This window comes from Aquila chrysaetos, chromosome 3 (assembly GCF_900496995.4).
Source record: "Aquila chrysaetos chrysaetos chromosome 3, bAquChr1.4, whole genome shotgun sequence".
NCBI classification, from domain to species: Eukaryota; Metazoa; Chordata; class Aves; order Accipitriformes; family Accipitridae; genus Aquila; species Aquila chrysaetos.
Window position 1 is genome coordinate 40794640 of NC_044006.1, and position 27727 is coordinate 40822366.

A 27727-nucleotide genomic window follows, 5' to 3' on the forward strand; every position below is an offset into this window, starting at 1 on the left:
ACAGAGATTTCTGTACTAATCTGCACTTTGTGCAACACGTTCCTGTTTCATACGAATGGCCACAGGAGATATTTGTCAATGCTGGACTCCAATGGCAAGGAATCTGTTGGTTCAGGTAATCAGTAAACTGAACCTTAATTTAGTCTATATTTTGATTTTTCAGCCAATCTTATTTCTATGTGAATTTACAAAAGAAATTCACTTATTCAAAGTATATCAGAAAACTAAGTAGTATTCAGAGCAGTGAGAACTCCTGCAGTTCTGTAAGCGACAGTACCAGAGAGATACAGCTCACATCCTTAGCTGGGCTGAAAGAAAAGTTCACTTCAATCTGGAAATCAAATGACAACAAAGAACACAGCACTGGAACTTTTTTTACATGATACTGAGTGCCCTTAAACTGAGGTCAAGGGAGGATCTGGTCTAGTAATTTTTTTCTGTTCTGGTTTTTAAGACTCAGTTTGGAAAAAACTAGCTCATGTTAAAACTGACATATAAAATTACTGGTGCTGATGGGCTTTTCCAGTGTTGTAAAACATTCTACTGGTATTATTTTTGACAGGGCTTGTGATAACTAGTTGACATTTAGAGAAAACGTAATGAACTTTTATTATTATTATTTTGCTGCTGCTAATGGGCACAGATTTATTGATCTCCAGAAAATAACACCCATCTGAACCACGTTGCCCATATTCTTTGTGGTCATGGAGCAGCACAAGAGCTGTAGATATCTGCAGTGAACCCCTCCATCTTGTTATTTATATGAATACATCTTGTATTCATACTAATAAAGAGCTTTAATTCATTTGACTAATGGCTGCAATTTGCAAAACATCCTGTGATGCTCTTGAATGAAAGATATCATGTTAAAATAAAGACCACCACACAAATACAGCTTGTGTTGATCTGAGAGACTACAATTCTCACCCTCAACTAGTAGTTTTCACCAAGACAATGGCTGGTTTTATTATAATGTGCAAAAATCTTTCAGTAAAGTAAAAGTTGGATGTTTTCAGTACAGTTATTCATTTTAACATAGGAAGCTGATGCTACAAGGAAACATCAGGACATAAAATAAAGAATGGAAGTGGGGATGGAATAAACAGTGTTCAGTTAAGTAAATTATACTTTCCTGGCTCTGTCAGGATCCAAAAGCCCTAAAAAGCAAAATGTGTGTCACTGGGTCTGAAAAATAATTAATGTTGTTTGACAATGAAGGCCTTAAAAATGTGTTTGGAGGAAGTGGAGAGGGAAGATGGCAAGCACCCCAACACAGAAATTCCATGCCACGTTTGAAAACAAACACAAGCACCCACGTAGAGAGGAAATATCCCATTAATAGGGATCCAAGGCTCACCAGTCTCTGGGATCACTGTGGATGAACAAGTAGTTTTTCAGGAGGGCACATCCCAAAGCTAGAGATGTTGAAAAATACGTGGGCGCTCAAAGGAATTAAAAGAGGATAGTCTTACGGATTTTATCCAGAGCCCATCAAGGCAGCACTCCCATTCACTGCAATAAGCTTTGGATCAGGTTCAACATCCAAACGTAGTCCTCCCTCACTAGAACTGGCTGGTCACGTCGGAAACTGTTTGGGCAAGGTACCCCACCCATAAACAGAGCGCTCAGGGAGAGTATGGTAGTAAGCAACAAATAATTTGTCTCTTTGCCAAGATTAGGGGTTGTGTCTCCTACTCGTTCACCCTCTGAGACAATAAAACAAGGGCTATAGTAAGGTAATATCTCTGAAGCAATCTAAGAAGGAATGCCACATGAATGAGAAGCAAAAGGATAAGGGTTCCTTCAATTCTGATGTCGAAAGTGGAAGACATGAGTAAGCCATGGGGTACAGAAACCCACTAGCAGATGGATGCAGTGTCTCCATCAGCTCCTCTCTCTGGGATCATGTAAGTAGGAAGAGGAATAGAAAGGAAATACAAATCTGAGTGTGGAAAGAGAGTTCCACTATGGGAATTGCCACATCAGCTAGGTGGAAGACAAGAGATACGCAAGTCCATTTGCAGGAGAAAGAGAGCATAAACACAGTTAAGTGGATATTAATGAACGCTAAACAAGGATGGCAAGCTTGCTCTGAACTTACAAATCACATCCGCATTAATACCAAATGAGTTCATTAAGATTAACATTATTATGATGAGTATCAAAGGGATTAAAAGAGATTATGGCAAATAAGAGAGTCAGATAGGAATGAGATGTAATTACCTTCATATCTGGTTTATCTATAGCTGCAGAGAAAGACCCAGCATTCACTTCACACTGGAGGAACCTAACTCACATTTTGATCTGAACTGTAATTTTCGGCAAAGCTGATCTCAACAGTTTGGGCTGAACATGGCCCAGGCATGTGCAGGATGAACAAAAGAAGGGTGGGAAGGGGAGCAGAGAGAGATGGGGAAGGGCAGAGGAGGCCCGCTCCTGTGCCAGCACCCTCACCCAAGTGCAGGAGACAACTTGGTCTTCATGCCCACCGTGTCCAAAATGTGATGTGAGGCCAGCCCTGCCCCCACCTCTGCCCAACACCTGGCCTGCTCTGACCCCAGCACTCGCCACGCCGACTCTGAAAACCTCATTGGGCTTCACAAGCATCAGCCACGTCTTCCAAAAATGTTTAAGGGAAATAGTCTCACTGTAGAGCTAGGAAAATTGAGGAATACAGGGGCAGAGGGATCACATTCGGTGAAATAAAAATAAGCTCTCTGATTTTTACCTCTTGCTTTTGTACCACAACTGCAGAGCCAATACTTTTGTGCATGCAGAGACCAGCTAAGGAGCACCAAATTATGTCTTGAAATCACACAGCTTATAAAGTGGATATTCTGCCAATGCACACATTCAACGATGCAGGCGGAAATGTTACTTGGGATCTTGGTGGGGAAAATTTACTGAGACTCTTCCAGCCGGGCTCTGCTCTGAGCAGATTGCCTTTCTTCACAGGCCGACTGCGCACGGTTGGCTCTCCAGTGCAAACATCACTTCCCAGCTCTGGTGTGTTTGGCCTCCGGTTTGTTTGACAGGTTACATGTGCTTCTGAATATATCTTCTGATGCTCACTTTCAGAGTGCTGTTAACGTTTCTCTTGGCTGCTCTTTAAAAATTAGGTCCCTAAAGATATCATCCTTCACTAAGAAAATCCGCTTGCCAGAAGGCCCGGCTTCAAACGTGTTGAGGCTGACTGTCAGAGCTGTTGACCTCTGACCATGGAGCTGCAAGTCCACAGGCATACCTGCACATTGGCTCCAAGGTAGCGCAAGATGGGCAGCTAGCACTGGAGGAATCCAAAATGGGCAGCTACTTTCATTTTTTTGTTGTCCAAGATGAGCATGCATTTCAAAAGCACCTGTCAAGCAGAACCAGAGCTGTCTAGCTCTCGTCAGGACAGTTATAACTCCTTAATTATATGCTTTGTTGCTTCAATAGGCAATATACATACATACATACACACACGCACACATGTGTATGCACATGGAATTTACAACTGCAGCTTTTTGAAAGAAGCCTTTAAACCTTTTTCTTCTGTGGTGCTGTGTTAAAATCAGTTAAGTAACAGAAGTAAATTGTAACTTAGAGTTGCAATGCACTTCTGGAAGGGAAGAAGGATTTACATCTTTACACCCTCTACCTAACTTCATTGAGCACGAATCAGCAGGGTGGAGAAGATGAAGTTGCTTTGTGAAAGTCGCAAGCACAAGGCAGGGTCATCAGTCAGTCCACACTGACTAAAGCATCAAGATGTTCTCCTTTGCTGCCCTCCTGGCCAAGATGAAATGTTAATAGCTAGTACCAGACAAGAGAGACTCTGATCCCCCATGGAATGCAACCCAATGCCCAAAGACTTCCAGGCCATGCCACACAGCATATTTTATATGTGTTTTTGTAAGAGAAATAGCAAGGATGCATTTCTGCGTAGGCAAAGATGGAGTGTGACAATCTGTCATCCTCTGCCCAGTATCTTGCCAACATGGCTAGACAGTATCCTAGGACAACACTGATGGACTTTTCCCACACAAAGTCTCCAGCCAGAAAAGGCAGGAAGGGAAAGAGGGAAGACCAGTCCACCCCAGCATCCGAAGCGGGCAGGCAAAGGGAAGAATCTACTCCACTTTACTCTGATGGTCCGTGGAACTGCACTTCCCAACATTTCTAGGAGAAAATATGAGTCAGAAATCCTACGGGAACTCCTGCAGCAGCACAGCTCCCTCCACAACCCACACATCCTCAACAGAGTACTGCGCAATCTAATCCATATGGTATATCTGCACTGCAACGTGGGCCAGAGCTGGGTGTGGCCTTGCGTTAGGCTCTCAAATGATAAAAGTTTGGCACATGAGCAATTGTTTGTGCTTGAACAGTTGACTGAGGAGCTTGGAAATCGGGGCATTTAGGAAAAACCTGTGAGTAAAGTGCGGGGACCTAACAAACAGCTAGACACAAGATGGCTTTGCAGAGGGCTACCGGAGGGAAGGGAAGGCAGGAACTCGTCAGGGGCTCTTGACTGTTCGGACAGAGATGGGGAGGTTTTGGCATCACCACAGAACAACACTGTTTGGTATTGTGCTCAGTCAGGCCCCAACACAGGTTTTAAAAAAACCACCAAACTCTCAAGAATGTGTTTAAGGCTACCTTTAGTTATCCAAGCAAATCTTTGGTCCGCTGCTGATCCAGTGGACAGGAATACCGTGCTTCCCTCCGAGATAGAAATTCCCTGAAGGGGGCACTTCCGAGAGCAGTATCTTAGGAGCAGACAGCTCTTGACACAGAAACCTGACGCAGAGCTCCTCCGAGCAGAACGGGTATCCTGAGGACGCCAACACACACCTGGTATCTCACATTCATCCCACATCTAAACACAAGCAATGCCCGAGCAGGGGCTTAGTCAGTGTTAAACCCTGCGTGGCCCATCCTAAGGGTAATGTACCTCTGGTGAACTTGGGGAAGAGGTACCTTTTCTCCCCAACCCCCCAGACCTAGAGGCTGTTAGCTATGTGGAAAAAAGACTAAAAGGTCTGTAGGGAGACAGACAGACTTAATAAGACAATCACAGTGCTCCGTCCCGCAAAGGAAACCCCCGTGGGCAAATGCCCCAAATCCCAGGTAGTTCTGGAGAGCAGAACCATGACAGGAGGGGGATCTTCCATGCAGGATCAGGACCTCAGCGGTCCCAGCAACAGCAAGAGAGCAAGCATGGAACAAGCAACGAACCCAGGGCGAGCTAAGGATCAGAACGCTGCTGACAAGTGTTAGGGATGAAACGCCGAGGCTCCTCGGGATGAGCTCTGCAAACTGCCTTCCTTAAATGTTTTATTTTCTACAGCGGATTTCCAACAGTAGGAGCTTTTACTCACTCTGCTAGCAGAGGCTGAACTGCTCTCTTCGTACAGTTTCAAATTCGCCAGCTACACTCGAAGAACCACCCCTTTTTGCCTTTGCCTTTCTCTTTTCTTTTTGCTTTCTCTGGGCTTTTTGTGAAAGAGACACCCAGTTTCAAGCCATTTAAAAAATATCAAAAAGCCCTGGTGGAAAATAATTTGCAGCTGTGATAATATCACATTTTTTAAAATACCGTAATATAGTTTTACTTTTAATAATAAAAGATAAAAAAGGGGAGTCTGTGAATAATTAGAGAGTGCAGTCTGAAGCCAGTTACAGTCACTGCAATTGATAATAAACTTAAAGCCCCCTGACAGCAGGTAAATGCTTTGCAACCCTGACCCCCTTCCTCTCACATTACTTAACAACCCTGCAGTTCCAGCATTACATCACCGTCCAAGCGATTGGTTCCTGCGTTTTAACTCTCTCCCTGTCTCCTCCGATTAGGAGCAACACAATGATGGGGAAAAAAAAAAAAACAAACAACCAGCCACCAAACTTCTCTCAAGTTTGCTGTATTCCTTGTTTGGGTTCGGTTTGGTCGAAAAAACAGCTTCTGCTGCTAAGAGTCGAGGTTACACGCACCAGAAAACAAACTCTGTCGAAGTGGAAAAGAGAGTGGGAAAGGGGGACTGGGGAGGGGAGGAGGAGAGGAGGAGAGGAGGAGAGGAGGAGGAAGGCGGGCGGGGGTGGGGGGGAAGTATATAGAAATCAGAAAAGGAAAAGAAAATTAAAAACAAACCTCATGGACATCACTGAGCCTGAATTCCCTGCTGAGGTGCAGAACATGAGAGCCCTGGAATGAGTGTATGTAGAACTTGAGCCAAAGCTTAACTAGCCCGAGTGAGTCATATCCTTCCCATTTGATTCCCGTCCAAATGATGATGTAATGCCCTGGCCCTCTCCCTCGCTCGCTCCCGCTCGCTACACTACCTCCCTCCTCCCCTTTTCTCCTTTTTAGCTCAGTCCTCGGTGAAGTCACCATTTAAATCTGGCAGAGCTGAAGCAAAAACTTCAATGTAACCAAAACAGCCCCAGGCCAAGTTCCAGACGTACTGAGACTCGGTGGTGCAATTGCCATTGGAAACGAGTAAACAGAGAGAGAAACAGTGCCGCCTCGGAAGGGCCTGCGCAGCTGCCGGCCCATCGCAGGGAAGCCCGGGGACGGACGGGGCTGACAGGATTGACGGGGGCTCATCGGAAGATGCTGCGCACAAACGGGCTCGCTCCCGCCTGCCCCCCCTCTCCCCCCACCTCCACCCCACCGCCCCGGCCACGGTCCGGGCTTCGGGAAGATCCGGCAATTGGGAAAGGGGGGAGATGGAGCCGGAGGCGAGGAGGGCAGCGCAGAAGCCGCGAAGCGGACCCAGCGCGGTTGGGGCGGGGGGGCACGGGGAGCCTGAATAGCGGTGCTTTGGCAGGTTACGCCTTCGGCTGGGACTCCTCTGCCTGCGCCGCGCAGGGCTGGAGTCGAGCCCCGCGGTTTTTTGAAGGAGAACGACGGAGCTGTCGCTCGGTGCGCCTGCAGACGTACAGGTGCAAGGCGCTTTCTTTCTCCGCCACTTAAGAAGTACCAGAAAAGCCCCAAGCGCTGCAAGCTTAGGAACGAACTCACTGCGGTGCTGCTGCTATTGCCTACCCCGCGTTTAAAACGATGCCCTTCTGGTGTTTTATCTCCCAAGTCTGATATTCGTGGGGGTTTTTAAGGATTGAGAATGTTTCTAAGCGGAACTTGTAATAATTTTTCATGCGCGCGAGCGTAAGCTATTGTGCTAGGCGCTCTGCTGCATCGTGTTGCAGTTTCTGAGTCTTCCTAATGTTAAATGCTACAGTGACTGCGGCTGAAATATCTCCCGTGTCCTCCCCCACAGAGCGTTTTTTCACTGCTCATCACTCACAACTAATTGTAGTCAACACAGTGCAAAACAGTTGCTCCACAAAAGAATGTGAAGTCTAAGTAGTAATAATAATAATACGTGAAAATGTCTAAGCATACGTACCATCCCTCAGCAATCCAAAGACTAACAGTTTCAATGTCAGACTGCAGAGATGTAAGCATTAATGACACCTGAAACAGGGAAAGGTATTTAAAAGCGACTCCTTTCTTTATAGATCAAGAACTATTTGACAAAGTCACTTCACCCCAGGTCTCAGAGTGAAATTCACTTTTCCGACAGTCAATGGACACACCTATCCCCCCAAATTCTGAAAACAATAGGAAAACATCAAAGCCAATGTGTTTTCTTTTCTTCCTTATAATGATGTGACTTTATGGAAAAGCAATTTTGATTGCCTAGCAGCATTTTACCAAACAGGGTTTTTTGGGGCGGCAGATTCATTACTTGATCAAAGCAGCAATGTGACAGAGATTATTGTAAAGTGCCAAAGTCTCCTCCTGAGGATACTCTCACGGTTATAAATTATCTTCGGAATATATTTCTATGGATCAACACCGTTAGCTTCAGTCATGGTTTAGTCTTGAATTCAAGTAGTTTCAGTCATGAATTCAAATTATTTTTCTTTAAGGAATATATGATTTTTACAGACAGAATGAGAGGAGGAGAAAACCAAGGGTTTATCCTATTCAATTAAAAAAACACAGTTCTCCACAGCAGGCTGACCTGCTGGATGACATCCTCAATTGATATTGATGCTGCAGCCACTCAGAGTGACACCTTTATCAAGCAAGGCAGCTCTGAATTAGAGGTGATCAGCCATAATTATTACTGGCGCCACTGAAGCCTGTGGCTTGACAGCATCAGATGTGGTTGTTATAAAGTTTGGTCCATTGTGTCAATGGCCTGTATAACTCATTTATGTCTGAATTACCAGCTATTGATTTTTTGTCTTCTGTAATGTAATAAAATAAAAGTTAGATCATTCCTAAAGCTTTCTTTTAATTCCAGCCTTGCTGATAGTTTCATTTTAAGCTCAGCCCACTTCTCCTTCTCCATTTAAAAAAATGTGACTTCCAACCCTTTTTCTGTGCATGTCTAAGAGGTCATCTTCCCTCCCTCCTCCCTTTTATTTTGTCCTCTTACATTTACACTGCTAGCTTACATAGCTTCTGCTCATCCAGTTATGCCACTGGCATTGCTATAATCTTTGTCTTGGGCCCAGGCCAGATCCCTGGCTCAGAACAGCTTCAAACTGATGGGGAACGGGGCTAAAACCGAGGCACAAACTTTAATCCCCAGGCCCACCGTCGGAAGGAAGGAAGCTGCCACCAAAGAGAAAAATGGTTGCCCTGAGGAACCCAGGTTACTCTGGGGCTGCTTGTGCATATGCATCCATTCCTGCAGCCTTTGCCAGTGAATCGGCCTCTTTTCACCCTTCGGAAAGACCCACACTTCCACCACCCTGCTGTATTCAGAGCAAAATGCAACCAAAAAGATGATGCAGGAGCTGCGGGGTAGTTCATTGTCCGCCTGAGGCTTCAAGTGCTAGCCTGGCAACTGTGCTCTTTCCAAAAGAAAACTTTGTTTACCAGAAGCAAGAGCAGACCCATTGTCCATCTGTGAGCATCTTAATCAAAATATTACAGGAGTGACTGCATTTGTATGGCAAATGGCCCTTTTCATTATTATTACCTTCATAAACACAAACTCAGAATTAAACTGCCCTGAAAACAGCCTTTGTCTTACAGAAGATATTTCCAGGAGTTAGAGCACTTGCTGAAACAAACAAGAAAGATCCAAGCAGCCTGAACTGCCAATCATTTTTAAATTACGTGTTTACACTGAAGTCCTATTTCAAGAAGCAAACTGCTTTAAAACAGAGCTTATGCTCCAAAGGAGTTAAAAACTTATTTGTGCTTGCTGGTGGGAATACAAAAAATTCTTTCCAGGCAGGTATTTCCAAGGCCTATTGATTTTTTCTTCCGCCTAACAGGAAACGCTGTTTTCCCATTTTCCTTCCTGTGACAGACCAGTTAATGATAAAGAATGTCCTGTGCTCAGAGGAAATTCCACTGGCATTCAAGAGCTCCCTCTTTATCTGTTTACTTGTCTGTCTTTTCTTTCTCCCCCCACTCCACCCCCATCCTTAAATTTCCGTGTTCAGCCACGCTCAAGAATAGGGCTGTTGTGAGGAGAGTTGTGGGATGTTTTAATTCTAATGGGAGCCTTCTTCAAAGTAGCGCCCTGGCCAGCACAGTTATGACTCCAGCTTAGCTGTCTAGTTCAGGAATGCTTGCAACACCCTCCCTGCAGCATGTTTCATCCTTGGGGAGAGGGTGGTGGGGCACACCACAGATGTTTGGTGTAACAGAAACTTGACAAAAATCACTGCTCCTGCTGAAAGTTTCCAGTCTGAACAACCAGAGAGCTCTGAATTTCGAGAGCCCAAATGTCAAAGCGCACTGGGATTATCTCAAAAGCATATTGTAACAAGGAACTGGGTGTACTACAGTTGAGATTGTGGATGGACAAATCATCAGTTCTACATGCATTTTAGTTGAGTGTATCACATGCAGCCTTTGGGACTGACTTGTGCCTATTTCCATCAGTGGCCCAAAGCATCGGCAAAGACCCTGTGGATGAAAGCAGTATAGCCTGATTATTTTTTTCTCCGCTACTTGGCTCTTAAAGAGGCTTGATTAAGAAAATATTCTGTAATAATGGTCCTACACTCAGGAAAGTCTCATTTTCATTCTGACTTTATTTTTCATTTCTAACCCAAGAGCCTTACAGTCCCTGTGGAATTAAAGAGGCCAGATAATTTCAGGGTTAAATAAGCTTTAATGACTATCACATGTATGGAACCTTAAACCTAGTATTAAAAATTATTTTTTTAAAGTGGCATCTCTTCCTTTTTTAATTTAGGATAACCATCCAGGTGGTTTCCTAAGGATTTCTTTGCAAATTGCTTCCAGTGAACCTTTTCAGTTACAGACCACTGCAAACCCATGTGGTGTTAGTCAGTGTTCAGTTCAACTTGGGTGTCCCGTGTTTCACAGTGGACAGAGGGATTGTCTGCACAGGGAGATTGTGAGGTCTGAGCAGGCGAGCTGTCACTAGCAAGGACATAAGAATGTATAGGTCCACCAATTTCAGCAGAACTAAAGTAAGGCAGGGTTAAGAGTGGATTTTTCAAGTTGCTCATTAGATAATGGGACGCATGTTCCCAAGTCACTTGGGTGCTTTGGAAAAAGCCATTCTCCTTTAAGGAGACACAGCTCAAAGTGCTCAGCATTGAGTTGTATCAGAGGTAGAGCTGGTTTTCCTACGAGCTCTCCAAATTGTTATGAAATAGAATATCTGGAAATACCCTTTGTGAGAATTGCCCCAGATTTCTTGGGCATAAGCACTGTTAAGAAACTGGACTGGACTAAGTCTAACTGAATCCTGGAACAAAGATCTCCCTTTCTCACTCATATGCACAAACATGCTGCTAAATTAGAAACACACTACTGAAAATATTTAAGGAAGAAGAACTAGCAAGAGTTTGGGCCCAACAGCTGTGGAGACAGGTGCTCTGTGACGATCCAGGCAGATGTGCAACGGGCATGATGGCCGGGAGACCTCCCCACAACATTTTTGCAATGAATCTGAACCCAAATCTTCAAGAACAATCTCAAGATAAGAAACCCTTCCCCGGTGACAGTCCTAAGAACGTTAATGCCACCTGGGATCATGTTTTTTTGTGCTGGGGACGCTCAACCACTAGGAAGTGGAATTGCCTACTTATTATATACTTGCCAAATAGCCCTGGGCCAGTGATGAGCGGCTGACCTGGAAGTGAAGAGCTCTGTATCCAATTACCTATCACTGAGTCATCCAGTCTGAGTAGCCAGCTATTTTATTACAGCTGTAAACCACAAATACTGAAGACAAATAATGTAGCAATTTATGCAAAATAATAAATAATGCTTTACATTTCGGTAGAACCTTTCACCCTGAAAGATCCCAAAGCACCTTGCAGGCCAGCCATAAAAAGTCATGCAATGCAATCACCCTTGACATGGGGGATGGCAGCCAGCCAGCAAACGGCACAGGAGTGCGAAGGGGAGATGTTGACTAAGGACAGAAGTAAACAGCTGCGATTATTTAAAAAATGCCATGTAATCTTTAACATTCATGCACAATGAACAGGAGGTTCCCTTTCCCCAGTGTGATTCTAATTACTCTAACGGATAATTAGAATGTGCTGGTTGAAAAGTGGAGCCACTGCTATTTTTAGAGTTGCTTGAAGAAGCTTTGCCATCCATGTACCCCAAATATTTTGACCCCAGATCTCAGATATCTTAATCTTTAGTGTGAAACTCTATAGGCTTTATCCTGGACCCAGGTTAAAACTTGTATCACATATAGTCACATCTCAACTCTTATAACAGGAAAAAGGATCTGGTTTTGATGTTCTTTCCCCATTGTGCTTCTAACAGACAGAAAAGTAAGCTGAAATTGCAAAATCTGGATTAAAAGAGCAAACTCATATGCTGTAATTCAATATGTGCTGTGAAGCACAGTATGGTAAGCACTGTCTTCTTCATGTATTTTTGTTAGCCCTCATCTTTATTTTTCAGCATGATAACAATAATTGATATTCTAATGAAACTTTTTTTTAAAAAACAGGCAAAGATCTGGAACTCGGTTCCAATTGGAAAAGGAGACTGCTGGGACTCAGATCACCCACATTACAGCAGCATAGTTTTACAGTGCTATCTGATAAAAACATACACAAGATAACTTGCTTTTAAAGATATGTCCTCTTTTGCTAGTAATCCAGCTGATAATACAATATTTCCTTCATGAAAATTAACAGCTATAACCAACCACTAGGAAATGTTTGCTGGACTCTTGCTGGACAAACTGACTTACGCTTTGAAGTTCCATGAATTACGGGTAGCCAAGTAATTCTACTGGTCATCCTCAGGCACAGGGTTTACACCATTCAATCACTATCAGGATGATGAGAATTCATGATTCAAGTGGTACCATTTTTAACTTGGCTCTGTCCAAAGATCTGAATTTAATCTACATCCAGCATCTTGACACTGAAACTCCAGCCTTTTTTAGTACAGGTTAGAATTTTTCAGTGTTTCTTAAAAACCAAGTAAGTCTGCAGCACAGAGACTGAGATGCAGCCACAACTAAGGGCCAGCCTGCAATTCCCTATTTGCAGTGACTCCCATTGAAACATAATGTAATGTAAAGTTTCCAGTGTAACAAGGCAGCCATAAGAGTTAAAACTCTATTGTTGATAACATAAAGCTATTACATGATTAGACATTTTATTTTAAAAGGGAAAAACTATTGTCTCTTTCTTTTTTTTTCTTTTTTTTTTTTTGTAATGGGAGTTAAACAGGAAATCCTAGTTCAGTTTCCTTCATAGTAACATCTCCAGTCACAGATTCATTATGGGAGAGATCTTTTCTGAAATCAGATGAGGTCCATCTGTACCCACTTATGTTTTTAGGATTTACATACTATGTTTAGTCCTCCAATGCTTTTCTTCTGGAAAAGTATGGCCATCTATTATCTCTAAACATATTAAAAACAAACAGATCTCTCACAGACACTCACAAAAATCCTTTCAGGACTCTGAAAGGAAAGCATCTGCATTTTACTGACACCAGAGTCAGAGTTACACCACCAGTTTTACTGTAACGATAAATGAAAGAGAAATTATTTCTAACTTCACTTCCACATTCTGTGATGCAGGATGTTGCTTTACTTTTAACATCAGTTTCTATGAATCAAAACATACAGCTTTTCTACTCTTGCATAAAAAACCCAAACAAACGCCAAAATAAAAAAAATCTAGCTACAAAACATGCATGTACACTGAAATACCCAATGGGTAAGTACATATTCCACACAAACTGTACATACTAGATTTACACATGGAGCAGTCATCTGCTTGGATATCCTCTAAGGCTAGCCTATTTCTGCCACTGTACAAAACCAAATGGTTGTGCTTGTCCTTAGTGACTACAGCCTGTGTCAGTGAGGCACTTCTGTGAATTCTGTATTGGAAAAATTGCAGTGGCTTGCTGGCATCCCTGGTGACTTTTCACATAAGGATAGAAGATTAATTTTCTGTTGAAAAATGAACCACAGTCAGCTCAATTTTAAAAACCCCAACAAACTAGACTTTTAAGTTGTTTAAATGAAAAAAAAATTATTATGGAAACAGGATAAACAGATTAAAACAATGATGACTAACTCATCCAAGAACCTGCAGAATTCACTTACAGCCCAAGATCCCCTCTAACGTAAGCGGACACTTCGGTGACTATAGCTGAATAGTTTTGATACAAAAGAATCAGTGCCTAGATCAGTTTCCCCACTTAACTGGGATGTGTCTCTTCAGTTTTTAACCTTCCAAACCCTGAGCCTTTACTGTTTCTCTTGTCTCCCCAAAACTTTCCCTTTTTTCCCCCTTCCAAGTAGTGTGAATTTAATTTCTTATGATTTAGGAATTTTCTACTGTCATCGTCCCTCATGTTCAAGCTTTTGTGCGTTAATTATTCTGCATGGAGATGCCAATCTGAATTCAGCTTGAAACCACTTCAGGGCTTATATATTCTTGTAATTGCTTCAGAACTGGAACATATGTCTCACCACCCTGCACGTCAATAGTTGCAACATCGTTTTCTCTGGCTTTTACCAATGCAATTTTACCTCTTTCATATCTGTCCAGACTTCTGTTGCAAAGACCTTTTTCCCAACCCTTTGTGTTGAACATGCCAACTCTCTCTGTGTATCCCTTAATCAGCTAAGTCTTTCCTCCTGAAGTTACTTTCTTCCAAGATCCTTGGTAACCAACCTCCCCCCACCTTCCCTAGCATGTTTTCATCAGTATTAAAAGTTAGCTCCAGATCAGCCCACTGTGCCAGTCTAATACCTCCCAATGCCTCTGGAAAGCCGTCTTCCTGATGCATTGTTGTTTAAGAGTGCTAGTACCTAGGAAATGAGCAGACCACCACAGAAGCTTGCTGCCACTCCATGACCACTTACCACTATTCATGAGCCTTCCTCCTACATAGCCATTTCTGGATGATGAGCTCCCAGCTTCTTCTTCTTCTTCTAGAAATTTTTATTAGTCCCCCCAGGCACAGCCTTGCATTTTTAAATATTGAATTTCATTCCATTGCCATTACTTCAGTACTCAAAGCTCATCCAGGTTTTTTTAGGTTGGTTCTTTTCCCTTTCCTTTCCTTTCCTTTCCTTTCCTTTCCTTTCCTTTCCTTTCCTTTCCTTTCCTTTCCTTTCCTTTCCTTTCCTTTCTTTTTTCTTTTCTCTTATTTTCTCTTTTCTTTTCTTTTGCTTTTCTTTTTCTTTTGCTTTTTCTTTTTCAACATCCATGTCCTTCTCTGTATTGCCAATATCTCCAAACCCTGCATCACCAGCAGTACTTGTTATACTTGCATTACCGTCATTAATGAAAATGCTAAACAAAATCAGGACTGTACTGAACATTGTGTAGCTTCACAAGCAGCCTCCTCCAACCTGACACTTTCCTTTTCAACATCACCTGGTTCTTTCCCCTCCAGCAAACCCCATTTTTAAGCATGCTGAACGAAACCTACCTGCCCTATTTCCTAGAGCAGATTCCCCAACATTAGCTGTAGTTGTTGAGCAGTTCACAGCTGTCAGCAGCTTTTACTGAGTGGGAATTTGTCGGCGAGAATAACAGTGCAGGACAAAGTCTGCCCTTATTTACTGATCCACTCCCAGCCCTGCCTGAAATGTCTCTTAGCTGACAGAGTGGGATAAGCAACCTTTTGGAAACTTTTGAAGAGGAGAAATGTTTTAATTACAATGGAGATAAGTAGTATTAATACTACTGAAATGTTTAAGCAACATTTCAGATGTCTGCTGACTCTCACACTTTTATCGGTGGAATTTTGCATCTGTGCCCCACAGACTTGAGAAGCCCCTGTGTCACTGTGTGCTGTTCTGCTCTGGTTACGCTCGTTATTAGGCAGTATCATTATGTAGAATTTTCAGTGTTCCTAAAAGGGATTTCAGGAATGCCACAGCAAAAAATGGATGGTTTGTTTACTTGATTAATGCCGTGATCTATGATTACAAATCTGTCTACTGTTGCTTTCACAGGAAATTATTTCAAGAACTTAACTTCTGGGTGTTGCTCAACATCCAGCACCACTATAAACTCATACACATGATTTATCTGGTGGCCAGCATGTGTGGGAGGAAAGATCTAGGAGTCTGACAAAACTCTTCACTCCCTCTAACTTTCAGGCCATCAGATGTAGAAATCTAGACTGTTACACTCCTAAGCCTGTTTGTAAATCCTCAGCCAATGCAAACTATTAATATTGAGCTAAGTGAGTGCAAAATGAAAGTGATTAGGCACATCCTTTTAAAAAAAATTTATACGCACATGTTTTACTAGCTCTAAACGTTAAACCAGCCGATTACATCATACCAACACAGTAAAAATGACTCCAGGGTAACCTAGGAAACTGTTTTTACTAAATAACAACAGAGTCCCTTCATTTAATCTCAATTCACACAAAATGCAAGTTTAGCTTAATCTCCCTTCACAGCAATCTCATGCTGTAATTCCATGCTGTCTGTTCAGACTGGCTGGGATGCTCTTGCTGTCAGTTTGTAGGGCAAAGCTCTCTGGGGACTGCAGCAAGGCTTTCTCAGATGAGGGGCCCTTGTCTGTTGTATTTGCTATTCTTGGTGGCCTGCCAGCAGCCCCAAATTTGGCAAGGTTCAGAGCACAAGCTACAGTCGGGTTGCTTGATTATCATGATTGTTATTATTTTTATTGGTCAGTTAATATGTTTTCACTTCGCCGTGTTTTATTTTGCTTTGGTTGTCCATGTTGGCTATTCTGTGTCTCCAGCCTAAAGAGACATAAGGATGGGCAGCTATCATAGTCATCATCTAACTCTTACCCAGGACAGCTCATACGATTCTTGTTCCTCTGCATTTTGGAGGCCAATTCATGAAATCTCTATTCATTTGCATCCAATGCCTTAGCTGGTCAGCATTTTCAGAGTGCTCAAACAAAAAGGTATTAAATACTTGCAACTACTCTTAAAGAGATCTAGTCAAACAGGTGCTGATCAGGTAAACACAAAGCAAAACCAGAATTAATTCTGGGACGTGACTGATGTGATTTCACCTGCCTCAATGTTGTGCTCATAATATGCATATATAAGGGCATATATCTCACACACACCTAGATAAAAGATATTATCAAATAGAAAGCATTATACATATATTATAAATGTAACTATGTATAAAGATAAAACTGACTTGAAGGAGTATTGCAGGATGAATGACATTAAAACTTATGTTTACAGTGGCATCTTCATTTCCATTCTATCTCCCTTTTTTAGATACTTTTAAAATCTTCCAAAACTTTCCCTTTTTAGGCAGAAATACTGCAGGCCTGGTCTTTGCCAGATAATGAATATTTAAAAAAATATTTCCTTAAACCATTTTGTCTGTCTTTTATAAGGACAGTGAAAAGTGTAAAGAGTTGTACAGTCAGAAACCCTGGGAACTGAGAGTTGAACTTTGCCATGAAAACAGTCCACTAAAAAAATGCTTTAGAGTACATTGATAAAAATTAGACTTTACTTGGTGAAGCCCTTCAAAGTCTTGTTTTGTTTAGGGCAATTATGTTTTCCACGAGTTTTCTTGCTAAGCTTTAAATCATGCACCTAAGAAAAACAACTCTATTTTTCATTTCAGCTAACCTGGCTTCCATAAAAAATTTATAGGGACTAAGAAAAAGGTCTGTAAAGTGCAGAGTGCTAGTGAATTTAGAAAGAAGCACAGATGAGAGACAGGCTGATATACCGTCTGGAACTCAGCTCAGCTCGTTCACAAGTAATGTTTTCATATAAGAGCTTTCTGTTTTGTCTTCTTCACACATATATTTGATCTAATCTGTTGGCTCTCCTAGTCTACGATATCAATTTTATTCTTCCTGTTCTCACTTACTCAGCCTACTCCAGGCTACATCTGTGACCTCCCTAGTCCTTCTGCTCCCTTCCATCCCATCTCTTCCCTGCAATAAAAATACCAGCCCCTTGAAGTCTCATTCTTCTTTTTCCTGAGGAAAAACTCCCACCTCAGTTCACCAAACCACTGCTCTTCTTTTTTCACATCCCATCCAACTCACGTCCTTCATATTGCCTATCTGCATTGAGCTAATAAGCAGCAAAACCAGCACAAGGGACCATCTGAGTTATATTCTCTGCCTAAACATCTTTCCATCGAGCTAAGCTTTCTTTCCTGCATATGAATCTAGTCTTGCAAACAAAATTATCTCATTTGGAAACAGGCAGGCCCACTGTACCTTTACAAACTGCTTTAAAAAACATGTTTTTAGCATGTGCCAGGTAACATTATAGACAGCAGGTAGAAAATGTACTGAAGAGTCATAGAAGTGATATAAATAGACTAAAGTAATAAGGATCCTTTTTTCATCAGAATACTCTTAATGACTGAGAAATTTCAGATTTCATATATTCTACAGTCTAAACTGTTGCTAAAAATGTTTTTCAAACATTTACCACAAGGTGCCAGCAGTTCTTTAATGCTTTTTTATTTTCAATTCCTGCTGTATACACTCAAAGCGGGGGTACAATGAGGCAAAGACTTCAGACAGGGAAGTGATAAGGGGTATTAATGCCAGGATCAGAGACCATTCATAGAGAACAAGATCCCAGGCATATACTAGTACCTTCAAAAGAAAAAAAAAAAGATTAAGGTCAGGTTTAGTAATTTGTACAGAGGTTTAAAGCATGCCAGTTTGTGGTGGTTTGGAGTTTATTTGTGTTTTGAAACCAGACCAACTATATTAGTCCAGCCTATAGTGAGGATACTCAGCTACCAATGTCTGTTTTGCCTAGATCTTATACCCTACAAAAATTAGAGAGAGGGAGTACATACCTTATACAATATAGCTGCAACCACTCTCTTCAGATTATAACCCCTCCTAATATTGGGAGGCTTACACAATACTGCCGTAAGCTACCTACTGGAGGGGGGTGTCTTACCTAGAATATGAGGTGTGTTATGCAAAGTCATCTACCATTTCTAAATTTATTAATAATAAAATATCAATAAGGACTTATTGCAGTCAAGTGGAATTGTATTCCAATTAAAGTTAGCTGGACAGTGTTGATCCTAGGACTCACTACTATTAGATTTAAACAACTGTGTTGGTGAAGATTTACCAATATTTAAGTATCAAAGCCAGACTTTCAACAGCAAAATCAGAATGATTCAGTACTAAAACAGCAGAACTTAAAAGAGGCTGCCTTACCAGTCTGTTTTATTACATTTTCAATCATATAGCTATAACATGAAAGGTTATTATAAAGATTACCTGAAAGTATCCATACATGTTATATACACTCCATTAAGTCTTAATATTTTATACATATGCAGCTCTTTCCACTCAGAAAGGGTCACAAAGCAATTTACAAACAATATACGCAGAACTAACTTGACACATTTAATGCAATATGGTCTCCCTTCATAGAGATACATGACTAAACATCCCCAATGAGTAATATGGCCAGCAGCCATAACAGCCTCAGGCTGTGATCTGGTCTGCTCTCATAAGCTAAACAGGGTTGGTCTTGGCCAAATGCATTTGGGAGCCCTCCAAGGAAATCCCAGGGTGCTTCAGGAAACAGAGCTGGTGATTCAGTAGGTGGCACACTTCCCCTGGAGTCAGCACTGAACCAGCCACTCCAAGGGAAACCTTGGTAGGTGCAACACAATTAACCAAATGGCATTTCAGGCAGGATCCCTCAGCTGAGACCGGTCATTTGTCACACTGTCATGATTTATTAGTGATGCTATGGATTCTGCAATTAAAAACAAAGAAGTCGTTGCTGCTGAGCAGTCCTTTCTCTGCAGAGCTCCTTTAGTTTGGAGAAGCTGAAAGAATTTATTTCTAGCTTTTTCGGTTGCAAACATTTTGTTTCAAATGGGAACCATCTGTAAGTGCTGCTGGGCTTCTTGGTCCTCACCAATACCAAGTGATTTTTTTACCTCCTACCCACATTTTTAAACATAGGTGTGTGAATCCTTTCCTTTGCATTGGTAGGTCCGATCTGAAGTACCACATCCACTTTTGGGTACTGTTCCTAGCTAAAGGTGGGTGAGCCAAAGAGAACCCTTTGGACAGCTAGAGAAACACTTCCAAGTCTAGAGCAGGACTGAGGACAGACTGAGCAAGCTGGTTACTCTACAGAAGACAAGACAGAGGGTGGACATAATACATTTTCAAATACACAAAAGGCTGCTGAAGACAGAAAGAAGAAATAGTATCTTTCTCCCTATCTATATTGAGTAGAACCAAAAATAAAAGGAACTTTTAAATAAAAGGAACTTTTATTTTTGCATCAAGGATGGTTCAGGAAAAACTTGTCTCAAAGTGACTACAGTTAAGCACAGCAATAGGATGTGTGCTCTGCATTTCTGGAGGTTGTCAAAAACACGTTAGAGAGATTTCTGTCAGAACTGATGTAGATATTACTTAATCCTACTTTGGGCAGAGGATTGGATAACACTTGAAGTCCCCTCCAGCCATACAGCTCAATGATTCCATAATTTTTATGAAAGCAAAAGATTTATAGCTTTGGCATTACAGATTTCTTCCTATTTATATTAAGTTTAAAATAATAATAATTCCACCCCACAAAAAAAAAAAGCCTAAACCATGTCACATTTGATAGCCTTAAAAAACTGTGCCATGATTTTAGGGGGATGACAGCAAAAATTACACATTCTTAAAAATTTTATGCAAAATGAATCTTCTGATCTCGCTCTTCTTTTATATAGACATAACCAGAGCTTTCCACCATTCTTTCCTCGAAAAGTCACAGAGAAGAGCTGAGTTTCATGTCTGAGTCAATAAGCAACGCCATGAATGATGAAGAATCTACTAACACTTGGGGAAGTGTCTGATCATTTTTTATTTAAAGAAGAAATGGGGGAAAACAGGGGAAAAGGGAAAAAGGAAGACATTTCCTGAAGCATAAGTATGACCTCAACAAACACACCAACTTTTCCTGGAGGCTTCCTCATCAATGGGGACCTGTTTACCTGCTGAGTTCAGGGCAGTTTGGGTCTCCCCCCAGAGCATAAGTTACAGTGCTGGTATTAACTGATAACCCTGTTAGTTGATGGGGCCTCTTGCACCCTGCATTAAAAAAGCTAAGGGTGAACACAGTCCCAGAGAATATACTGCTGAAGTCCATCTTAAACACCCTTGAAACTTCCCTGCCTTTCCCTGTTTGGGTTTTTTTTTTCTCTTTTGAACAAAGGCAAAAAAAAGTAGAAAGCTACTCAGTAATTTGGGTGATCTGGGGGAAAAAGTTTTTGCCAAGTTATTTTTTAGGGAACGCCGTGTGGGTAGATTGCTGTCACATTGGAGAGAGATGAAGAGGCAGCACATAAATATAAGAAGAAGAAAGGTTTAACATAGCCTGAGCAGTACTGGCATGTGGCCCTGAGAAAAAACATGCTTTTGGGTCAGGATGACGAGTACAGGGGTCTGGGGCTGCAGAGAGGAAGCCATCCTTGGTCCTTTGATTGCTCCCCATGCTCATGAGAAAAGGACCTAATTTCCTGCAGTAAATATATATACTTCAAAATACTCCTGATCCCTTCAATAATAACTTTTCTAATTCAGAACTACAATACAGCCCCTCAGGTTTTGCTTGGCAACCTGTGTCAAAGCAGAAAACAACCCCGAATGTCAGTAAATTAAAATTCTTATAACCCTTAAAATGCATTTTTTCTACGATTTAGGAAAACAGTTTCAAAATGTAGATAGGACAACATGTATCTGCTAATTGCCATTGTTAGTTTGCAGGCACATAATCAGATTTGTTAGAAAAATAGCCTCACAGGAGAAGGCATAGTTTATTCTTCAATGAATGGCTCTTAACTGAGATTTACAGTACAGGCAGATTACAAGCTTTACTTTCTCCACAGAAAGAAACAAAGAATGGAGCCCTTCTAAACAAAATATTCAAACAATTCAAGAGCCTAAAGAAAGAAAAGTCTCTCTTCTTGGCTAGACAGTTTTGATACCTTAATGACTGTAACATTTTAACAGCTGTGGGAAAACTGACATTAAAAAAATACCCAGCCCAGAAACATGGTCTGTGTACAACATCTTTGAGCTCTTATGTTTTATTAGCAATTTGGATTCATTACTGTTTTAAGGAGGAAGGAAGGGAGGTAGATGTTCCTGAGAGCTGTTTCTCTAAATGTATTAACCAGAGTTCCAAGCACGATTTAATATAACACAACCCCATCCTCAAAAACGAGCTAACGGGTGAGATGTCACCATTTATCCCTTCATTGAAATTCATGCTCCAGCACAAGAGGTCAAAGCAGGTATTTGAGAGATCTTCCTTATGAAAATGAGATAACCTCCTTTCATCCCAAAGCCTGCTCTGATCTTGCTCCCCCTCCTCCCTTCCAGCCCGATGCTAGGCGGCAGCTCACGGTTACTACACTGTCACCTTCCTTTTGAATTATGATGCTCTGAAAGAGCGCTGTAGTATTTAATAGCCTGAGATCACAGGCTCTCCTGACACAATACTTAACCAGGTTCTGCCTTTCTTTCAGTGTGCTCATTATTTGCACATGGTCTATGACATCCAGGGAGAATATGTTATCACAGAAGTTCTCTTTTCTCCCACTGTTTGCTCTTCCATTGTATTTATCTCCCTCACCTGACAGGTTCTCAACTGTGCTGTCAATTTTGTCCAAAAAAGAGCATTAGTGCAGATTTGGGAGGCCCTGTTCGCTAATCTTTTAGGAATCCTAAGGTGCCCTTTAGGATTTAAAACAAACACTGAAGCCTGAAAATGACTTATGTTCTGAAGCTCAACAGCCACCTCCTGATTATCCCATTAGAAATCCCTCGAAGTCTGTGTTCAGACTTCATCAGTCTCAACTAGTCAGACCTCAGGGTGAAGAAATGGACATGATGAGTGTTCAGAAATATTGCACAGGGAGACATTGAGAGAATGTCTTGTGGTAAGAGAGTTTAAGGGGAGTAGTTCTGCTTAATTACAGACATATTGAAGCTGTGCGTTTGGGAAGGACATAAATAAGGTAGTTAACAAGCTGAGGCACAAAATGCACTTCTTTTGCCCTTATAGACTCAGAGATCCCAATTTTGTCACACTTAAAAGGGTTTGTTGTTTTAATACCTAGCTTCCTCTCCCAACTCCCTCCCTCCCTCCTTAGGATAGGACTGAACAGCAAAATGAGATTTTATTATTTGACTATATTATAAGTTCATTTTTTCCCTAGGAGGAAGGCCAGCAATTATTCTTTTAAGTAAACCATACGGCTGTCTAACACAGAAAAATCCTCTCCTTTTAATAACAGTTTACATCCAGACCATGGGTATTATACCCTCTTGTGCGGATCAGAAAGCCCTTCAGGTTAGACCACAGCTCTGGATCAAGCAGCGCTGGTGATGCCCTGAGCGGGACAGTCCTAAAAACATCAAACGGGCTTAGGAGATAGTCCACACCCAGAGGAACATCCTCCCAGTGCAGCAACCCATGTATCAGTTAACAAACTCAGTTAGTCTTCCAGAATATAAATGCCAGCTCCCGTGTCAATGGTATTTTAGGTTGTTACATTCAGCTTCTTTCAGCATTATTTTGCAGTCTCACTGTATACAGTGTTAATCTTCTAGTGGATGCTAGATGCTTAAATACCTGAAATTATGATCTCTTTATACCAGGGGGTAGTTCTGCAACTAAAGTAGTCAATAAAACAGCTCTTCCTACATTTATCCACACTATCCTTGTTTTGTGTGCATGCCCACACTCCCTCAACCTAACACAGTTTCATAAATGAGAAAGGTTTGCTCCTCAGGCTTCAACAACTATCCCCAAATTAGACAAAGGATATAAGATCTGACGTAAGGACTGTTATTTTAAATCTTCCACCTCAGCTTCGAATCAGCAGGAAAGAGTGCTTCACAGCAACCTTCCCCGTGAACCTCCACCACGCACCTGACTAGCATCTGCTTCAGTACCCTACAGAGCAAAGAAACAGATAACTTCAACAGGGTGTTGAATTTGCAGCCCCTCGCAAAAGCCTCTCTCATTGCTATCAGCCCAGCCGAGTGGCATTACAAAGTCCGTTTCCCCTCCTTTGATACTAAAAAGTTTTCTCCTTCACTAATAGCTAGAGAGACCTTAAGTATCATGCTCAAATTGCCCTAATCTCACTCTGCTCTCACCTTTTAAAATCACTGTTAGTGGTTGGCCCCTGGCAACACAACAGCATTTTAACTCAAACTTCCATGCAATAAATAGCTCAGATTTCCTTTAAAAGGAACACATACACACAACAGACTAGGGGTGCACAGAAGTTTTATGCATCTAGCAGTTTTTACATATTCCACTGTTATTCATTTAAGGCTGACCAAGTGGTCCTCAGGGGATGGCATGCACAAGCATAACATTATAAGTGTTAATAGGAAACGGATCTGAACAAAGAACCGCATTTCCCCATTATATTGTGTTTCTGCTTTAGTACATCATGTTAGTTTCCTTCACAGCTGGCTGGTTTGCCTGTTGTTTCAGGGGCAACTATCATTTGCTCACAACTTTCCTTTTTTCAGTATATTTTATATGCACATATAGGCATGTGGGATTCTTGCTTTGGTTTTAATATAAATGGCTTGTCTTACTTGTCTTGCTTTTGAAAGCTCGTAACATAAAATGGGTAGCAATTCAAAAATGACAACAGAAAAATATGACCTGTGCTGCCATGCTAGAGAGAAAAACAGAGTCCAGTCAGCGTAAAATGTGATTGGAAATATAATTCAATTAGTTACTTATTAATATAAACAAAATAACCAGAAAGGTGCAAGGCAGGTTCTTGCTTTTCATAACTCAAACTCACTTCAATAATATTCTGTTGTTTATGAACCCTTGAACTAATTTCCTCCCTCCCAAAATGTATGCAATTTGTCCTGCAGAATAGCTTCACCCTTCTAGGGGTGGGGGTGGGGGGAAATTCCTCAAAATAAGCACAAAGAACACCAGAACATGCCCTTTGGAAACCGCCTTGTGGGAAGTCAGACTAAATCTCCTGTGGACATATTTTTAATGACACCAAAGCAGTCAGGTAAGCATGCATGCCCCAGGTGCTTCTGTGATTTTGTGGACAGTCACTTGTGCAGGCAGTGATGGAGTCCATGCATGGGAACACCACTGCCTGCTCCTTCTGCAAAAGCAAACAGGGCAGCATGCCTAAAATGCTTCCAACGTGAATGAAATGGCTAACACGGATGTACAAGACCAACTATATACTGACAAATCAATGACTATGCTTCCACACTTCAACATATGATGTCTCAGTTAAAACAAGACCTTTTTTTTTTTTTTTAAACTCCAATGTTCTTGTACTTGCTGGTTTTTCAAGAAAGAAGTACCACCCTTTCCCATTGCACTCTGCAGTGAAGTTACACCCAGAGCATGACGTGACTGTAATTACTTTCTCCCAAACATACACCATGTCAGTGTGCAACTTGGAAAAGAGAAAGGTTGTCTCATTCTCAAAGATTTGCTAACTAAATAACACCACATTTGTAGCACCACATTTTCATAGGAGAAAGATTTATTTCAGCCTCCAGAAAAGTTCCACCGGTGACAAAAACTTCCAAGCTCTTCAAAGCAACATTCAGTCTCTCAGCTCTGTTTCAGCTTCTTTAATACTCTGTGAAGTCCAAGGTGTATACTTTCCCCCACGTTCCTTGCTTTTAAAGATCTATTTCCTAAATGAGGCATGACTCCTTTCAGGATGACAGCTTGTAAAAATCACTTTAGGGTACATTTTCCCTTTTAAGGAAGCAGCTTAGCCACTCCTTTATCCCCAGAATATGTACATCCCATCCCTGCAGGCAACAGTTCTCATCAGCAGTGTTTCCCATTCCTCACATCTGCTTCTGAGAGAAATCCCAGCCACATCAATCAGCCTCATACATGCATAGACTAGGCAAACACATTTGTTGTGCTTTCAGAGCACAGTATCAGGAAAGATACTAAGTTATCAGAAAAGATATTAAGCTAGAAAAAAAGCATTTCATCCACATTGTCCACTAGACACCACAGAGTCTATGTCTGATCTCTAAAGAACCCATGCCAATATTAATAACAGTGTAGGTAAGGGATAGTTAAAAATATTTTACTAAATTTGGGGAAAGGGAGGAACCTTTGAAAAACTAGAACTTTTGTAGTTTCCCATTTTCACAGAAAAAGTTTGCTTTCCACAAGAACGTCCTGATTTATTTCCCCAGCCCCAGCAGAAAATTGACACTGCAATACTGTTAGGTGTTGAATGAGAAGTCAGATATTCCCCACCGAAATTTTGTGCTTTATTTTATTTGTGAGAAAAATAATTTTTTCATAGAAATAGACCCCACGGTTACACCACTCTGCTGGGACAGCCTGGGTGATTCCACAGCTCAGATCCAGCTCAGGGCGCTACACTCTCTGGCATAAGTTCTCCTAAAATTTCTAAGAGTTATTACTTGACTACCTATCACCTGTCATGTCTGCTACTTTGGAGCATTAGTGATGCTAATAATGATCCTATTACAGGGTTTGCAGCACCAAATTGCTCAAATTTCAACGTCAAAGGGACCTTAAATTAAGCATGCAAAGCTCAGCTGCAGTTTGAAAAGTGTTTTGGAACCTGAAGTACGTAATAGAAGTCCATGGAAAGTACAGTAGAAATTTGCACTCAAATCAGCCAAAATAATTTTCTTTTTCTTTTAATATCAACAGTCCATTACACTAGCAACTAATCTTTTTATCCAATGGTTTGATTTTGGATTTTTTTTTTTTAATTCATTTATTTTTAAAAGAGCTGACGTGAAGCATGCTTAATTACTGGTGGAATGATTCTAGAGTTCACTGTGATTTTAGGGAACTATAGAATGGAGAAAGAAGTGTTTTATGGACCTTTCTAAGTCCCTGTAACCTGACAGAGCAACTACTGATCTGCCTGCTACGAAAGACATTCAAGCTGTTGTGTTCATTTTCAGCAGTTCAAGGCACTTCATTTTATAAAGAATAAGTAGCCAAGGAGCAAGAGGTTAGTGGAAAGAGGTGGCAGTCAATATTCTTCCTCTTTTCCATTCTGTAGTCAGCTAAAGGACCAGGTAAGATAATTAAGGAGATGATATGGTATGCAATGCATTGCTCAATTTTCTGGCAGCTAAACCTGGACTATATGGGTGATGAGTTAAGCCCAGGACTACAGCCTGAGTGACTTCAGCCCATCCTTAACTGCAAACTGTACAATAATCTCACTGAAGCCACACAATCTTGAATTGACCTATAAAAACAATCTTCAGAGCAGAAAATTTAAAGGACACTGGGAAATTAGTTAGGAAAGAATACTTTCAGAAGATGAATAAGTCTTTGATAAGCTGTCTATTTATCACTACAGTTAATTTATTGTACTTTTTGGAGGAGCTATATCATATGGTCCATCATAAGAGAGTAAGTTAGGCACCAAGTTTTTAAGAAACAAAAAAAACAAGGGATCAAATTCAGAGATGCTTAACTTTCTTTGTAAGTCCTATTGACTAAAGTCACTGATGAGACTTTCAGAAAGTATATAATTGTGAAGTTTGACAAATAGGATTTGGTAGCTTCACATCCCAGGCATTATAGAATCAAAATCCTTTCTGAAAATCCTCTGAACTTCATACATTCCTCAGATTCAGCATTACAGATTCTTAAAAAGTTTCTCACCTTACAGGACTTAACATGAGCTAAACTGAGCATAAAATCTCATTCATACGTTTTCAACAGGCCTCAGTACATGCTTTAAAATTCTGCCTAGAGCCTTGGTAACTACTATTGGTCACTTTGCAATGTAACAATGACATTTTAAGAGAATTGCTGTAGGGAAGAAATGTGCTTACAAAAAACCCATGTCATAGTAAATTTTCAGATCTGAGTTTTCTATGACTTCTATGTTTGAAGGCAAAAAGACCTCAACAAATCTCAAATATGAATTCTGTACACTTAAGATATGAGGTCTAGATTTTATTGTGATGATGTGCCTGTGTTTCTACAGTGACAGTTGTCTCTATTTTTATGATATGCCAAAAGCATGAATATCAAAGCCTACTTTCCCTACGAGCACGTCTGTAGTTCCCCAAACCAGTACCTACTTTCCACTCCCTAACACATTGCCTCTTTTTACCCATACCCCTCAGAAAGAAGTGATACCTTTACATAATGCCCAGGGACAAACCACGCAGATTACTTTTTTTCAAAAGGATCTCCTGTGACAATCCTAATCACAACTGTGAAGTAAATAAACAC

The 27727-nt window shown here is 41.2% G+C and overlaps 1 protein-coding gene across 2 annotated transcripts in view; it reads right to left on the reverse strand.

Moving 5' to 3' along the window:
- Nucleotides 1-27727, reverse strand: part of CREB5 (cAMP responsive element binding protein 5) — a 240021-nt gene that overhangs the window by 91614 nt on the left and 120680 nt on the right. Inside the window, exon 1 of one of the 2 annotated variants that reach the window (XM_030010335.2) lies at nt 6131-6190. The exons of the other annotated variant lie outside the window; for it this stretch is intronic. Coding sequence (XP_029866195.1) covers nt 6131-6177 — 47 coding nt within the window. The 5' untranslated portion in view covers nt 6178-6190. Of the gene's footprint in view, nt 1-6130; nt 6191-27727 lie in introns of those variants that run through there. 2 annotated transcript variants of the gene reach the window in all.